The sequence below is a fragment of the Coregonus lavaretus genome (assembly GCF_964263955.1).
Source record: "Coregonus lavaretus genome assembly, contig: HAP1_SCAFFOLD_228, whole genome shotgun sequence".
Classification (NCBI taxonomy): Eukaryota; Metazoa; Chordata; class Actinopteri; order Salmoniformes; family Salmonidae; genus Coregonus; species Coregonus lavaretus.
In genome coordinates this window covers 645,553-661,924 of record NW_028164795.1, presented here as the reverse complement: position 1 = coordinate 661,924, position 16,372 = coordinate 645,553, and the positions used below count along the sequence as shown (strand labels likewise).

The 16,372-nt window shown below is 41.5% G+C and overlaps 1 protein-coding gene across 1 annotated transcript; it reads left to right on the top strand.

The window, feature by feature from the left end:
- Positions 1-1,679: 1,679 nt before the first annotated feature.
- LOC311116625 (ribonuclease inhibitor-like) lies at positions 1,680-13,813 on the top strand. The gene is made up of 6 exons (XM_084191686.1): positions 1,680-1,768; positions 4,735-4,839; positions 6,199-6,252; positions 9,529-9,702; positions 11,134-11,307; positions 13,220-13,813. The coding sequence occupies exons 3-6, from the start codon at positions 6,215-6,217 to the stop codon at positions 13,356-13,358; spliced, it is 525 nt and encodes a 174-aa protein (XP_084047812.1). The 5' UTR covers positions 1,680-1,768; positions 4,735-4,839; positions 6,199-6,214; the 3' UTR covers positions 13,359-13,813.
- The last annotated feature ends 2,559 nt before the right edge of the window (positions 13,814-16,372 follow it).

The window sequence follows — 16,372 nt, the reverse complement described above, 5'->3', positions numbered from 1 at the left end:
CGACACAGAGAAAGTGATAGAGAGACAGAGGAGGGGAGAACACACAGTAGGCTATCACTAAAAGCTGATATAGGGATTATAATTACTGCACTGTGTGTGTGTGTGTGAGAGAGAGAGAGAGAGAGAGAGAGAGAGAGAGAGAGAGAGAGAGAGAGAGAGAGAGAGAGAGAGAGAGAGAGAGAGAGAGAGAGAGAGAGAGAGAGAGAGAAAGAGTGTTTAGGTACTGTGGGATTATTTAATCAGTTTGGCTCATTGGACAGGTCAGAGTCTATATTTGAAGTTCTTGAGTGGTTTTTGGCAATACACTGGTGATGTATTCCTGGATTTAGCTGTTGAAATTCCTTCCTGGACCCTCCTACTGGCTGTGGGCTAAGCCACCGATGTCTTCAAATCCTAGGGTAGAGAGGAGCTGCTACCCCTGGGTAGAGAGGAGCTGCTACCCCTGGGGAGAGAGGAGCTGTTACCCCTGGAGAGAGAGGTGCTGTTACCCCTGGGGAGAGAGGAGCTGTTACCCCTGGAGAGAGAGGAGCTGTTACCCCTGGGGAGAGAGGAGCTGCTACCCCTGGAGAGAGAGGAGCTTCTACCCCTGGGGAGAGAGGAACTGCTACCCCTGGGGAGAGAGGAGCTGCTACCCCTGGGGAGAGAGGAGCTGCTACCCCTGGGGAGAGAGGAGCTGTTACCCCTGGGGAGAGAGGAGCTGCTACCCCTGGGGAGAGAGGAGCTGCTACCCCTGGGGAGAGAGGAGTTGTTACCCCTGGGGAGAGAGGAGCTGCTACCCCTGGGGAGAGAGGAGTTGTTACCCCTGGGGAGAGAGGAGCTGTTACCCCTGGGGAGAGAGGAGCTGTTACCCCTGGGGAGAGAGGAGCTGTTACCCCTGGGGAGAGAGGAGCTGATAGCCCTGGGGAGAGAGGAGCTGCTACCCCTGGGGAGAGAGGAGCTGCTACCCCTGGGGAGAGAGGAGTTGCTACCCCTGGGGAGAGAGGAGCTGCTACCCCTGGGGAGAGAGGAGCTGTTACCCCTGGGGAGAGAGGAGCTGTTACCCCTGGGGAGATAGGAGCTGATACCCCTGGGGAGAGAGGAGCTGATACCCCTGGGGAGAGAGGAGCTGCTACCCCTGGGGAGAGAGGAGCTGCTACCCCTGGAGAGAGAGGAGCTGCTACCCCTGGGGAGAGAGGAGCTGTTACCCCTGGAGAGAGGATCTGTTACCCCTGGGGAGATAGGAGCTGCTACTCCTGGGGAGAGAGGAGCTGCTACCCCTGGGGAGAGAGGAGCTGTTACCCCTGGGGAGAGAGGAGCTGCTACCCCTGGGGAGAGAGGAGCTGCAACGAAGAGAGACTGCGACCCTGCTCGCGAAAAGCTTAAGGACTGGTGATTGTTGGGGCACGTTTGGCAGGAGCTTCAGTGATGAAGACTGCTGAACTTGCTGATGTTTCACAATGTGCCATGGCCGTCTCAGTCACCAGGTCTCAACCCAATTTAAGACTTATGGGAGATTCTGGAGAGGCGCCTGAAACAACGTTTTCCACCACCATCAACAAAACACCAAATGATGGAATTTCTTGTGGAAGAATGATGTCACATCCCTCCAATAGAGTTCCAGACACTTGTAGAATGTATGCCAAGGCACATTGTAAGAGCTATAAAGAGACAGGGAGTGGGAGAGAGAACAGGTAGAACCTGATATGGAAATGAGCAGAACAAACTAAAGGATCTTTCCACCACCGAATGATCATTCCAGACGCTACTTCTATTGAGAGACATATAAAAGGTAAGACGACGATTGTTATGTGTATTAATATAGTTGATGATATTGTTATGTGTATTAATATAGTTGATGATATTGTTATGTGTATTAATATAGTTGATGATATTGTTATGTGTATTCATATAGTTGATGATATTGTTATGTGTATTCATATAGTTGATGATATTGTTATGTGTATTAATATAGTTGATGATATTGTTATGTGTATTAATATAGTTGATGATATTGTTATGTGTATTAATATAGTTGATGATATTATGTGTATTCATATAGTTGATGATATTGTTATGTGTATTCCTTTAGTTGATGGATATTTTGGTAAACAGAGTGTTATAATAGGTCTACTCTCCTTAAAATGTTTTGGATATAAATTAGATGCGTGGGGTGAATTCGTTTTGTTTCCATCTGTGTGCCCCAGGGTGATCGCTCCTACACTATCTAGAATCTAAAAGGGTTCTTTGGCTGTCCCCATAGGAGAACCCTTTGTAGAACCCTTTTTGATACTAGGTAGAACCCTTTTGGGTTCCATGAAGAATCCTTTCCACAGAGGGTTCTACATGGAAGCCAGAAGGGTTTTACCTGGAACCCAAAAGCGTTCTCCTATGGGGACAGCCAGAGGACCCTTTTGGAACTCTTTTTTCTAAGAGTGTACTGTATCATAGGTCTATAGACTTGCCTTCTCAAAACAGGCTTAAAACACAACAAGCAACAACATTTTCTCTTTCTAATCTACTGTTAACTCTTTTCACTCAGGAAGGTATGTTGTGTGAAAGAGAGACAAATAAATACTGTGGAAAGACTAACAACAACTTACACTTCCTCAAAACAGGTTGTGTGTGTTCATTAGTGCCCACCGTAGAAAAACGTTTGGCAACAGAAACCGTTTAGGTCACGTTGTACAGCGTTTGGAGTAAACTGTTTATGCAACATTTTAAAACTGTTGGCCGCGGAGTAAACTAATGAATACGACCCAGGTAGTAGCCTACAACTCGGCTGTTGATGCCTGCCTCATGCTGTAACCTGAACTTAGCCTGAGGGGTGGACTATGATGCTAGCTAGATATACTGGTTTTCTAAAGTTAGCTAGCTTCAGTTATCTTCACATTCCATCTCAGGCCTCATCCATAGGAATGTACAGAGTGCCAGTCATCAGGATGGTGCTCTCAGAACGGAAAATATATAATGACTTGACAGTTCAATCATACAAAATTGCGCTAACTGGACGTGGGCAAGTCAAATTCAATCAGTGGAGGTTGCTGAGGGGAGGACGGCTCATATTAATGATACCATTCCACCTATTCCGCTCCAGCCATTACCACAAGCCCGTCCTCCCTAATTAAGGTGCCACCAACCTCCTGTGAATTCAATACATCAATATTCATTCGTCATAGTAATACATTTCACATTTCGTATTATAAATGTAATTGTATCATAGTTCCACTATAGTGTAGCGATCTGTGCAACTTCCGGCGTGAGTTTACTGTGAACACTGAGGCTGTACCCACTTTAAGTTACAGTTTTAACAGAGACCAATTAGGCTATTTGATCATAATGTAAAAAAGGCCTCCAATAACATTTAACGTGGAAATAGCTGTTCTATCATTCAGCCTACAGTAGCAGCCAATGTGTGGTGTTCAACGTAAGCCTACATTCCATGAGACATTCCAAAAAACATGCAGAGCTTGACATTAACCTGTTTATCTACTTGTCCTTCACACAAGGAGGAGGTGACTGAAAATTTTGTTGTGTACTATGATGCAATTCCAACTAAGTAACCCAATTGGCGCCAATGGCGCGATGCGTAGGTTGTTTGCCTTTTTACAAGTGCAACCTGGGTTCACTTCCCTGCCCCGCTGTTTGCTACATTGGTGTCAGAAGTAGTATGGTGTCTGTGAGGCCATCAGAATGCACGGCCCGGATGTGTGCGGGGTCTGAGTAGTCGAAGCACGATACTTGCTTTTATAGGGGGCAGTGTGAGACAGGTTACAATTCCCATCGCAGCAATAGGGTTAACCTAGTTTTGGCCAGCGACCTGGGTTCACTGCCCTGCCCCGCTGTTTGCTACAATATTAATATCACAGGCTACCCGACGTCCATTGATCAAAGAGACACAACAATATGAGTGAAAGGATTTTAGGATAATATCAGTTAGTGTTGATTTAAAGTTGTCTTCTGGGTTCAGCCTTCTAGCTTCCTTTATCAATTGGGTGAAATATAATAAATGACATGGTCTCAAAGTTTGGAGATAACCAGGCCCAGTTTAAATCACTATGACAACCATTTCATTATTTCCCCAGAGCAGCAAGGGAATCTAGAGACTCAACCTTTGCAGAATCAGAATCACCTTTATTCGCCTAAGTACATTTGCATGTACATATGTAGGATCTAAATTTGAGCCAGTTTGCTACAGCATGAAAATATTCCTGCAGCAACAGTAAATGTGATTTATAATTAATGGACATTTTTGTATCAGTTGATACATTTTTAGTAAGGGAAACTCAAGTCTGCCATTTCTAAGTGGAAATTACAAACTTCAGAAGCCTTTTAAAACCTCAAATACACTACAAGTTTTACATTTACTGCATTGAGGGAAAGTTATTCTGCAGTGGGGGGTGAACAAATTAAGATCCTACATCTGTACACATAATTCTACATGGTGATTTTTTACATTTTAGTCATTTAGCAGACGCTCTTATCCAGAGCGACTTACATACATTTTTATTTTTTATACTGGAATCGAACCCACAACCCTGGAGTTGCAAATGCCATGCTCTACCAACTGAGCTACATCCCTGCCGGCCATTCCCATAATAATTAAAATGTCCTGTTGCTGCAGGATTATTTTCCTGCTGTAGCAAACTGGCTCAAATTAAGATCCTACATCTGTAGCAATACACCTCTCTTTGATGTACATGGCTATATCAGGATTGACTTTTGACCATTTGACATCTTTTATTTACTGTTGTTTAGGCTGGTTGAATGAGTCGCCTATAAAAGCTACTTCATCTGCAAGAGAACAGGCGGCTGCACCAGCGACTGTAAGAAGTTATGTGATTTCCTCATATGAACGTGAAAGTAAGTGTGTAGCCTACGCAGTTACACAATGGCTGTTGAAACTGTGGCACATATTTCTCGGTAACATTAGAATTCGGATAAATATGTTGATATGTAGGAAAGACGGGCAGACCCTCGTAGGTCTAGGCTAAACTACAAACTATTATAAGGTTAGGTCAACGTCAGGCATTCAATAGTCAGAGTAGGTTTGAGCTATGATCACTTATCATGCTGACCAACCTGATGGTCTCCGTTTGAAATGGTGTGTAAAATACCATGCCTAGGCTACAAGCTCTGTCCTGCTACTGTTAGGTCTGTAACATTATGGGAACTGATCTGAACAGGTTTAGGCTGGTCATCTAGGATATGTAGGCTATAGCTAAGATTTTGAAAGTATGATGTTGACCTGATCAGTTCAATCAAAGCTACTGTAGATATAATGTGATTTGACGTCATTTTATCTGTTGGCCAATGACCTTCTTGGATGGGCACTTCTAATGTAACTCTGTGGCAGCACCCAATGGGCTTGCATTTTCTAGCTCTACCCTTAGACTTGGCGGTGACGTAGTGTCCCCATGAGTGACAGAACACTGAGCCAATCACGAAGCAATGCTCTGTATTGTCTTCTGGCTTGACCCACCACCCCAGAAAGCACTGAGCTAGGCTGCCCCACCACCACAGAAAGCACTGAGCTAGGCTGAAACACCTGCATTTTGGAGCTGCCTTACTCAAGAAAACAAAAAAGAGACCATGTTTTTTTGCGGCTTTATTAACTCAATTATATATATATTATTTTTACATTTTTTGCAAACTGATATGTGACACGTATTAATGCCAAAATAACATGCAAAACAGGAAAGGCCACCTGCCCTGAATGACGGGTCGCCACTGGCTGAGGTATAGACCTTGATCTGCTTTACACAAAAAATCACTGTTATACATTATAACCTAGCCTACTTTAAATAATAAAAAATCTCTTAATTGTTGCAAAAAACATTTCTGTATAGATCACTGATCCCCCCCAGATCAATCAAGCCCGTTTTAGCCCTTCTGTCTACATTCTCAGATACGTTTAGAAAAGAACAGATTTAAAGATAATAATTGGCTGACTTTTAATGAATACAAATAAGTGTGAGACATGGCCTTGTGTTGCTGCACTGTCTATAACTACCTTAACAAACAGTGACTTATTATTATTATTGACAGTTAACATGGAGAAGAGATGTCACAACCAGATGTTCATTTGATTGCATTAAATAGCCTGACTGTTTCAATATGTCTGTTAGTAAATGTTTTGTAAGAGATAATTAATAAACTATAACAATTCACATTCAAGAATTACTGTGTTAACTACAACCAACATGTTGGATCTCTGTTTAGGGGTCAGTGGTCTAAAATGAGTCTCTCTGGGGAACATGACACCAAAGCTAAGAGGTGAGATGACAATTTTGTTTAAGAATTATTAAGAGTTTATTTCCTAAATGCTATTTCCACAATAATCAGAAATGGTTGCTTATGGGTACCTTCAATATTACTGTTCTCAGATGTTTAATTAATAGATTTTAGATGTAGATTATTATTATTATTTTTATTGCCAAACGCTATATATCCATTGTTTAGCTGAAATTGAATGTTCATATCCTGTATATTTGACTGTATTATCTGGTTGTCTCACCTAGCTATCTTAAGATGAATGCACTTACTGTAAATAGCTCTGGGTAAGAGCATCTGCTAAACAGGTGGGGCTCTATCCTGAATGACAGGTCACTACTGCTCCAAAGCAATTACATGTTGCACAGGAACCACTGACTCGCTGCATGTTTCTATTATCAAGACACCTGCTGGTACCTCTTAACTGGTTAGTACAGCTCATGAGGTGTCCTAAATATCTGCCAACTAGGTGGGACACTTATAAATAAAGAGGCTTCATGCATAGCTTTAATTTATACCCATAAGAGTAGGACTAAAATGACTTTATTCTCAGCACTTATACAACACATTTTCTACTCTGAGACGCTTTTTGGATATGGGCCCAGATCTCAAAATATTGTTTTAAAAAACGAATCATTTTTGTTTTACATAATAAAAAATGAATATTACTAATGTACCTGACTTTAAAGACTTGGATTAGTTTATTGTGTTGCTCTGCTCATGTCCGCGTTCTGGAACTGTCCGCGTCCCCGTACAGAACTGTCCGCGTCCACGTACGGTTTGGCGCCAAGCATATTGTCCAGTTACGCGCAGAGTGGTCTGAGGTGATCTTGGGGAACAACGACGGAGTTCGTTACAGTGTTGAGACACCGAAGTTTATTGTTCAATTTTCTTTTTTGCGTAATGGTCAGTGACAGTATGAGTGTAGCCAGATCCTTTTCACTCGCTATTCTTGTTTCATCTTGTGTGGTTCACCGGATTCGTCATCATCCTCGATGGACAGACGAACGACCTGCTAGCTAGCCAAGCTAGTCGGTACAGCTAGCTAAGCTAGCTACTCTACCAGCAGCATCCTAGTTATCCTAGCTACCACTACATCATCACCGGCTGCCTGCATTTCTTGTGGACCGATGGAGCTCCCTGGTTGTTTCTTCCACCTGTTAAATACCGTGGAGGGCTTCTCCCTCTCTCGTTGACCGATGCTGGCTACCTACGGTCCCTCTGTCCGGTTCTCCTCTCTTCACTAGATGGACGGTAACTTTACCGTTTAACCCCTATGTGTCCAAGGACTGAACTTTTGAATGTTATTTTCGGGGCGCCTCAAGTGACATTTTTTACAACGTTTATTTCTGATAAAATTAGCTCATTGCATCCGCCATGGAGCCCAGTTTCATAATATTACCTTCAGTCCCTGGTTATGAAGTAATCACGAAACAACAGGCCTTATGTTTGGGCTTTTTTCACCCTACCAGCTCCTATTAGTTCTATTGAGCTCCGTGACACCGACTCGCCTTCAGAACGTTCTATTCCCAGCCCATTGTTCTGCGTCACAATGCCAGCTTCACTATTGTTATCAATGAGACCTGCCTGCGTTAACCCTGTAGGTTTACCTCAGGTAAATTATTATTAACAAGGTTACGGCTACTTGGTGAGCGTTAACCCTGTAGGTTTACCTCAGGTAACTGATTATTAACAAGGTTACGGCTACTTGGTGAGCGTTAACCCTGTAGGTTTACCTCAGGTAACTTATTATTAACAAGGTTACGGCTACTTGGTGAGCGTTAACCCTGTAGGTTTACCTCAGGTAACTTATTATTAACAAGGTTACGGCTACTTGGTGAGCGTTAACCCTGTAGGTTTACCTCTGGTAACTTATTATTAACAAGGTTACAGCTACTTGGTGAGCGCTAACTCTGTAGGTTTTCCTCAGGTAACTTATTATTAACAAGGTTATGGCTACTTGGTGAGCGTTAACCCTGTAGGTTTACCTCAGGTAACTTATTGTTAACAAGGTTACGGCTACTTGGTGAGCGTTAACCCTGTAGGTTTACCTCAGGTAACTTATTGTTAACAATGTTACAGCTATTTGGTGAGCGCGCACACTGTTCACCTGAGTACATGTTGTGGTCACCAATAGTGAGGTGAGACACAGTTTAAGAGGCGATGGCTGGCGGATAGCCATCAAACATTAAACATTTTCTGGTCATGGTTAACCATATTTGTTTTAAGAAAAAAGTGTACAATCTAAAAAAAACACGTCCCTGTCCTCTTTTCAAGATGTGGCCGATTTAAACAGCCAGAAGACATTTGTTAATTAAGAATAACAATTTATTTGATGACTTGTTGTTTCTAAATGACTGCTGGATAATTTGATATGCATCGAAATCTTCGTTCGTAGGCATCAAATTGAGCGAATGCTGCGCAGGTTCACTGAGTTGCAAACCAAATGGATATAATGGGGTGATTGTTGTCTAATCGGGTGGTCTAGCTAATGGATTTGTAGATCTGACGCAGTTGCTACCTCAGATTATGAGCGTAGCAAGTGTCATGAGTGAGTTATGTAGTACCCACATACGGCCACAACGAGGAGCAAGAGTGCCATAAACCCATTCTGTTTTTTGCCATAAAAACCCTAAACCTAACAATCAATCAAATGTATTTATAAAGCACTCACTGTTCACCTGGATACACGTTGTTGTCATTATTGTCGGCAGGAATATGGGACCAAATACTAAACCTTTGACTACTTTAAAACACAATAAGTGAATTGGTCAGAATACTTATGACTTCTTCAAATAGGGGGACTAGATACATAAAGTGCATTTATTTTTCTAAATGGTGAAACAGACACGTATAAAAATACCCTCAAATAAAAGGTGACATTATATACTGTCACCTCATATGAAACATTTGTTTTAAAATCCAAAATGCTGGAGTATAGAGCCACATTTAAAATGTTAGCTTCACTGTCAAAATAGATATGGTGTGGACTGTCTACTCAATACAATCTAAATCTGATACCTCACTGTCTGTCTTTTGACTGATACTGCTTTTTAAACTGCTCTGGTCAGTCTACTCAAATATTTGTACTTTATATTTTTCTATCTACAAGCACTACTTAGATCATTTATTATTGTTAATAATGATACATTAATTTATGAATAGATATGGCAGGTTTCAGGACACTGATATATCTGAAAATGTTGAAAAAATATATTGCCGCTATTTTCACCACCAAAGAATATCAGTGTGATTTTAATATGATTTGACTCTTTGCAGGCTGTCACGCTGTCTAGTCACAGAGGAAGGCTGTGCTTCTCTGGTCTCAGCTCTGAAGTCAAACCCCTCACACCTGAGAGAGCTGGATCTGAGTAACAATGACCTGAAGGATTCAGGAGTGAAGCTGCTTTCTGCTGTCCTGGGGAATCCCCACTGTAAACTGGAGACTCTGAGGTCAGTATTCCTGTAGTTGGTCAACAAGTGATAACTGTTCACCAGATCCACATGTGTTTACCAGGCACACATAGTCCACACCATATGTGTTTGGACAGTGAAGCTTACAGTTTTACATTTGGTGCTATGCTCCAGCATTTTGGATTTGAGATAGAATGTTTCATATTAGGCAACAGTACAGAATGTCACCTTTTATTTAAAGGTATTAATTCATATCTGTTTTACCGTTTAGAAATTAAAGCACTTTATGTGTGTAATTGTCCCAAATGAAAAAGCCGTAATTATTTGGACAAATTAATTTAGTCAAATGTTTAGTATTTGGTCAAATATTCCTTACCCACAGTGATTACATCAAGCTTGTGATTCTACAAACTTGTTGAATGCATTTGCAGTTTGTTTTGGTTGTCTTTTGGATTATGTTTTCCCCAATAGAAACTGAATGGTGAATAATGTCCTGTCATTTTGGAGTCACTTCACTTGTATTGTCAGTAAGAATAGAATATGTTTCTGAACACTTCTACATTCATGTGGACGCTAACATGATTATGAATAATCATGAATGAATCGTGAATGATGATGAATGAGAAAGTTACAGAGGAACAAGGATCATACCCCCTCTGTTATTGGTAATGGTGAGAGGTTAGCATGTTTTGTTGTAGCCTCTGTAACTCTCTCACTCATTATTATTCATGATTCATTCATGATTTGTCTTAATCATGGAATCATAAGGATTCATTTAGTAGTGTTTAGAAACATGTTATCTACTCACTTAGACAGAAAATTACTCCAGTCATCATCCACCATTCAGTTACTATTGGACAAAACATAACCCAAAACACAACCAAAACAAACTGCAAATGCAACCAATGAGTTTGAGACCAAATACTCAACTTTTGACTACTTTAATACACTATAAGTGAATTAGTTAGAATACTTATGACTTCTTCAAATGGTGGGACTATATACATAAAGTGCTTTCATTTCTAAACGGTGAAACAGATATGTATGAAAATACCCTCAAATAAAAGGTGACATTATATACTGTCACCTCATATGAAACATTTGATCTGAAATCCAAAATGCTGGAGTATAGAGCCACATTTAAAATGTTATCTTCACTGTCAAAATAGATATGGTGTGGACTGTATACTCAATACAATCTAAATCTGATACCTCACTGTCTGTCTTTTGCCTGATACTGCTTTTTAAACTGCTCTGGTCAGTCTACTCAAATATTTGTACTTTATATTTTTCTCTCTTTAAGCAATACTTTGATAATTTGTCATTTCTAATAATGATACATTAATTTATGAATAGATATGGCAGGTTTCAGGACACTGATATATCTGAATATGTAGAAAATATATACTGCCACTATTTTCACCACCAAAGAATAGCAGTGTGATTTTAATATGATTTGACTCTTTGCAGGCTGTCAGGCTGTCTAGTCACAGAGGAAGGCTGTGATTCTCTGGTCTCAGCTCTGAAGTCAAACCCCTCACACCTGAGAGAGCTGGATCTGAGTAACAATGACCTGAAGGATTCAGGAGTGAAGCTGCTCTCTGCTGTCCTGGGGGATCCCCACTGTCAACTGGAGACTCTGAGGTCAGTATTCCTGTAGTTGGTCAACAAGTGATAACTGTTCACCAGATCCACATGTGTTTACCAGGCACACATAGTCCACACCATATGTGTTTGGACAGTGAAGCTTACAGTTTTACAGTGGTGTGAAAAAGTGTTCGCCCCCTTTCTGATTTCTTATTTGTTTGCATGTTTGTCACACTTAAATGTTTCAGATCATCAAACAAATTTAAAATTAGTCAAAGATAACACAAGTAAACACAAAATGCAGTCTTGAAATGAAGGTTGTTATTATTAAGGGAAAACAAAATCCAAACCCACATGGCCCTGTGTGAAAAAGTGATTGCCCCCTACAACCTAATAACTGGTTGGGCCACCCTTAGCAGCAACAACTGCAATCAAACATTTGAATTCCCATGATGTTTTTACAGCGCTGTGGAGGAATTTTGGCCCACTCATCTTTGCAGAATTGTTGTTATTCAGCCACATTGGAGGGTTTTCGAGCATGAACTGCCTTTTTAAGGTCATGCCACAGCATCTCAATAGGATTCAGGTCAGGACTTTGACTAGGCCACTCCAAAGTCTTCATTTTGTTTTTCTTCAGCCATTCAGAGGTGAACTTGCTGGTGTGTTTTGGATCATTGTCCTGCTGCAGAATCCAAGTTCGCTTCAGCTTGAGGTCTCGAACAGATGGCCGGACATTCTCCTTCAGGATTTTTTGGTAGACAGCAGAATTCATGGTTCCATTTATCACAGCAAGTCTTCCAGGTCCTGAAGCAGCAAAACAGGCCCAGACCATCACACTACCACCACCATATTTTACTGTTGGTATGATGTTCTTTTTCTGAAATGCGATGTTACTTTTACGGCAGATGTAATGGGACACACACCTTCCAAAAAGTTCAACTTTTGTCTCATCAGTCCACAGAGTATTTTCCCAAAGGTCTTGGGGATCATCAATATGTTTTCTGGCAAAAACGAGACGAGCCTTAATGGTTTTCTTGCTCAGCAGTGGTTTTCGTGTTGGAACTCTGCCATGCAGGCCATTTCTGCCCAGTCTCTTTCTTATGGTGGAGTCATGAACACTGACTTTAACTGAGTAAGTGAGGCCTGCAGCTCTTTGGATGTTGTTGTGGGGTCTTTTGTGACCTCTTGGATGAGTCGTCGCTACGCTCTTGGGGTCATTTTGGTCGGCCGGTCACTCCTGGGAAGGTTCACCACTGTTCCATGTTTTCGCCATTTGTGGATAATGGCTCTCACTGTGGTTCGCTGGAGTCCCAAAGCTTTAGAAATGGCTTTATAACCTTTTCCAGACTGATGGATCTCAATTAATTTCTTTCTCATTTGTTCCTGAATTTCTTTGGATCTCGGCATGATGTCTAGCTTTTGAGGATCTTTTGGTCTACTTAACTTTGTAAGGCAGGTCCTATTTAAGTGATTCCTTGATTGAGAACAGGTGTGGCAGTAATCAGGCCTGGGTGTGGCTAGAGGAATTGAACTCAGGTGTGATAAACCACAGTTGAGTTGTGTTATAACAGGGGGTGCAATCACTTTTTCACACAGGGCCATGTAGGTTTGGATTTTGTTTTCCCTTAATAATAACAACCTTCATTTCAAAACTGCATTTTATCTTTGACTAATATTTAAATTTGTTTGATGATCTGAAACATTTAAGTGTGACAAACATGCAAACAAATAACAAATCAGGAAGGGGGCAAACACTTTTTCACACCACTGTATTTGTACTTTTATATTTGTCTCTCTACAAGCAAAACGTTGATAATTTGTCATTTCTAATAATGATACATTCATTTATGAATAGATATGGCAGGTTTCAGGACACTGATATATCTGAATATGTAGAAAATATATACTGCCACTATTTTCACCACCAAAGAATAGCAGTGTGATTTTAATATGATTTGACTCTTTGCAGGCTGTCAGGCTGTCTAGTCACAGAGGAAGGCTGTGCTGCTCTGGTCTCAGCTCTGAAGTCAAACCCCTCACACCTGAGAGAGCTGGATCTGAGTAACAATGACCTGAAGGAAAGAGAAGTCCCTGTTTCCATTTGCTAGAATGTATGAATCAAATATTGAGGACTTGGGGCATGAAACTACATCAGTTCAGAAGAATTTGACAAAGGAAAATCCAGAGTGGCATGCAGAGACCCCCCAGTGTAGTAGAGATAGCATTATTCATTCAGCATTAAAATAAGTTTTCTTTCAGCTCTTTAAACTGTGCAGAATATCTGTTTCAATCACTGTTAGTACCGCTTCTTATGAACAGAGTTTTTCTGCTCTAAAGCTGGTGAAAACGTATCTTAGGTCCCCAATGTCAGATGAGAGATTAAGCAATTTAGGTGTATTAAGTATTGAGTCAAGGAGGGCAAAGGCCTTGAATCCAGATGAATTTGCGGATCTTTTTGCAAGAAACCACAAAAACCGTAGAATACAGTTGATGTAACTGATACTGAATATGTAATGCAAATGTAAAACATTTAAATGCAAATAATAAATAGTTGAATGATTATAAACATGGTCATTTGTCTATTGATGCCTGCAATGCAGTGAAGAAAACGACATGACAACAATAATGTGTGATGTAACTGGCCCCTCTAACAGTACAACTGGCCCCAGCCTGGCCCCTCCCACTGGGAATGTTCTAGAACCACCACTGCTGCTACGGCGACATTGGCCCAGTTATTGTTGAATAATAATGAAGCTAGGTCGATTCAATTCAAATAATATAGCTAGTAACTTCAAAATACTTACAGCTGAAATACACTGCCGTTTTCTTTGTGAACATGGTGAGATGGAGGAAGCCACATCCACATGTAGAGTTGTGGGGGAGGGGACAATTTTCCCAAATAGACACTGGCTTTGGATCAGGTTTGAATTCCTCCCACTAATGATCCTTGTTAGGTTTGGGGGAGGGGAAGCTGATCCTAGATCTGTATCTAGGGGAAACTTCACCCCAGCAAAGAGAGATGGGGGAAGAGGAGGAGAGAGAGCATTGCTCTCAGGATTGACAGATCATGTACAAAATCTACCAGTAGGAAATTGGTGTCAGAATATAATATCTGACCTTTAGCAGTTCTAATGTCTTCATTTGCTCCATTTCATTAGTCTTGTTGATTGATTGCTGATATCTAGTTTCACAGGTGAGATGTTGATGAAGAGCATCCATCCGTTTTAGTACTGCATTAATAGTAATGCATTCATAGACATATAGTTGATACTGGTGGTCCTACCATCCCCCACTTCACTCCATTAACCCTACACTTGCTGCTCACATGGTGGTTTGTCTAAATGTATCTGACTTTAGGTCAGTTTTTAAAGTTCAGAAGGTAAAGATTGTGTTAGGCTGTGTCAGGAGCACTAGTGGTAGTGCTGCCGCTCCCAGATCACACATTGCCCTATATAAGTATATACTGTAGCAAGCTGAACCCAACACCTACCAATTACCACCTTCTGATCTCTTGGTGGAATGGATAAGGTGTTGGCTTGATAGTCGCTGGACCCGGGTTCGAGTCCCGGTTGGAGCAATCCCTTAATTCGTTACATTGGTGTCAGAAGTGGGATAGTGCCTGTGAGGCCATCAAAGAGGCATGTACACGTGAGAGACTTGCTATAAAGAAGTGTGGGGGCATGCTCTCCCCAAGGAAGGGGGTAATGTAGCGACCTTAATCCAACACCTAGCCACATCATCGAGAGGTTCGGACCTCTTGGTGTAGCGCTTGTTGGGTTCTGACTTCTAAACATGAAATATACTTATTCATGTCACTGAGGGAGAGAGGGGAATGTATAACGTTTCCATTCTGTCAGGATATGTTATTGTTAGTCATCAGGGATCCTATTGGAGGAGAAGAGACACAGTCTGGTACAAGTCAACATGACAGCTGTGAGTTGGGGAGGAGTGAGCAATTTGGGCAGAGGTCAGGTTAGATGAAGTGAGGAAGAACATATATAACTAATCTTCTGGATAGCAACAGAGGTGTATTGGCTGTTCAGATGTGGAAGGAGGGGCTCAGCATAGGAGAAAGGGTTAAATACCAGTGCTTGTGTGAATGTGTTCTCTGTCTTATGCAGCTGTATGATCCAATGGGTGAATAAACTTGGTTTGAGCTTTACTAAACGTCCCTGAGTTTTACTAGGTTCATTTAGAACCTAACACGCTTAAGGTGTTGGCTTGACAGTTGATGGACCCAGGTTCAAAACCTGTTTGGGGCTACCCCCTAAATTCACTACAATATATTTGTTTGCCTACGGGCAGGGAGACCCGGGTTTGAGACGAAAGGGGCATTACACCGTTGCTGTTTGCAAAAAAACACTACATTGGTGGAAGCAGTGGAATGGTGCCTTGGGAGAGGTGTGCACATTTCATGGGCGGGATCTGTACCCAGGTGTCCTATGGGAAAAACCAGTGTCTTGACCATTAGACCAAGAGGTAATGCCTTCTTGACCTGAGGGTGACACTGATTTTGAAGTTGAAGGCAGGACGACCTCATTACCAGATCATGTGACAGACTCATGTTTTCTCCACACATGGGATAGTGGAAAAGGAAATTTGCCTAGGAAGCCCATGCTAGAAGTGTTAGGAGGTGGAAGTTAGAGAATTAGTCCAGTAACTGAAAGGTCACTGGTTTGAGTCCTGAGCCAGACAACAAAACGTGGGATTTGATCTGAACTGGCAGATCTGTGACCAACCCCTTCAGAAAGACAAATTCCCTTTGTTCCCTGTAACATGGACTAATAAAGTTGTACTGTGCTGTGCTGTGCTGCACTTTATTGAACAGAACCTGAGAGTCCAGCATGTCAGGGGATGGGGTGGGGGGTGGGAGCAGCAGTGGGGGATGGGTAGCTAGTCCTTGATTGGCTGTAGACCTGGGAGCCACAACTGCCAAGAGAAATTCAATCTACCCTTTTTATCAGCCAAGCCAACATACTGTTTTACACACCATTTTTGTGGACTGTTAATGTTTATATTTAAAATCAACACTGAGCTTTTCATGTTATAATCTGTTATTTATCAAATCTGATAGTAAGATATTGAAACCATATACAATATGCACTAGAAATGGTTGTAATGA

Coding starts and splice junctions, on each gene's coding strand:
- LOC311116625 (XM_084191686.1), top strand. CDS start 6,215: ATGAGTCTCTCTGGGGAACATGACACCAAAGCTAAGAG. Junction 6,253..9,528: donor CATGACACCAAAGCTAAGAG/GTGAGATGACAA, acceptor GACTCTTTGCAG/GCTGTCACGCTGTCTAGTCA. Junction 9,703..11,133: donor TGTAAACTGGAGACTCTGAG/GTCAGTATTCCT, acceptor GACTCTTTGCAG/GCTGTCAGGCTGTCTAGTCA.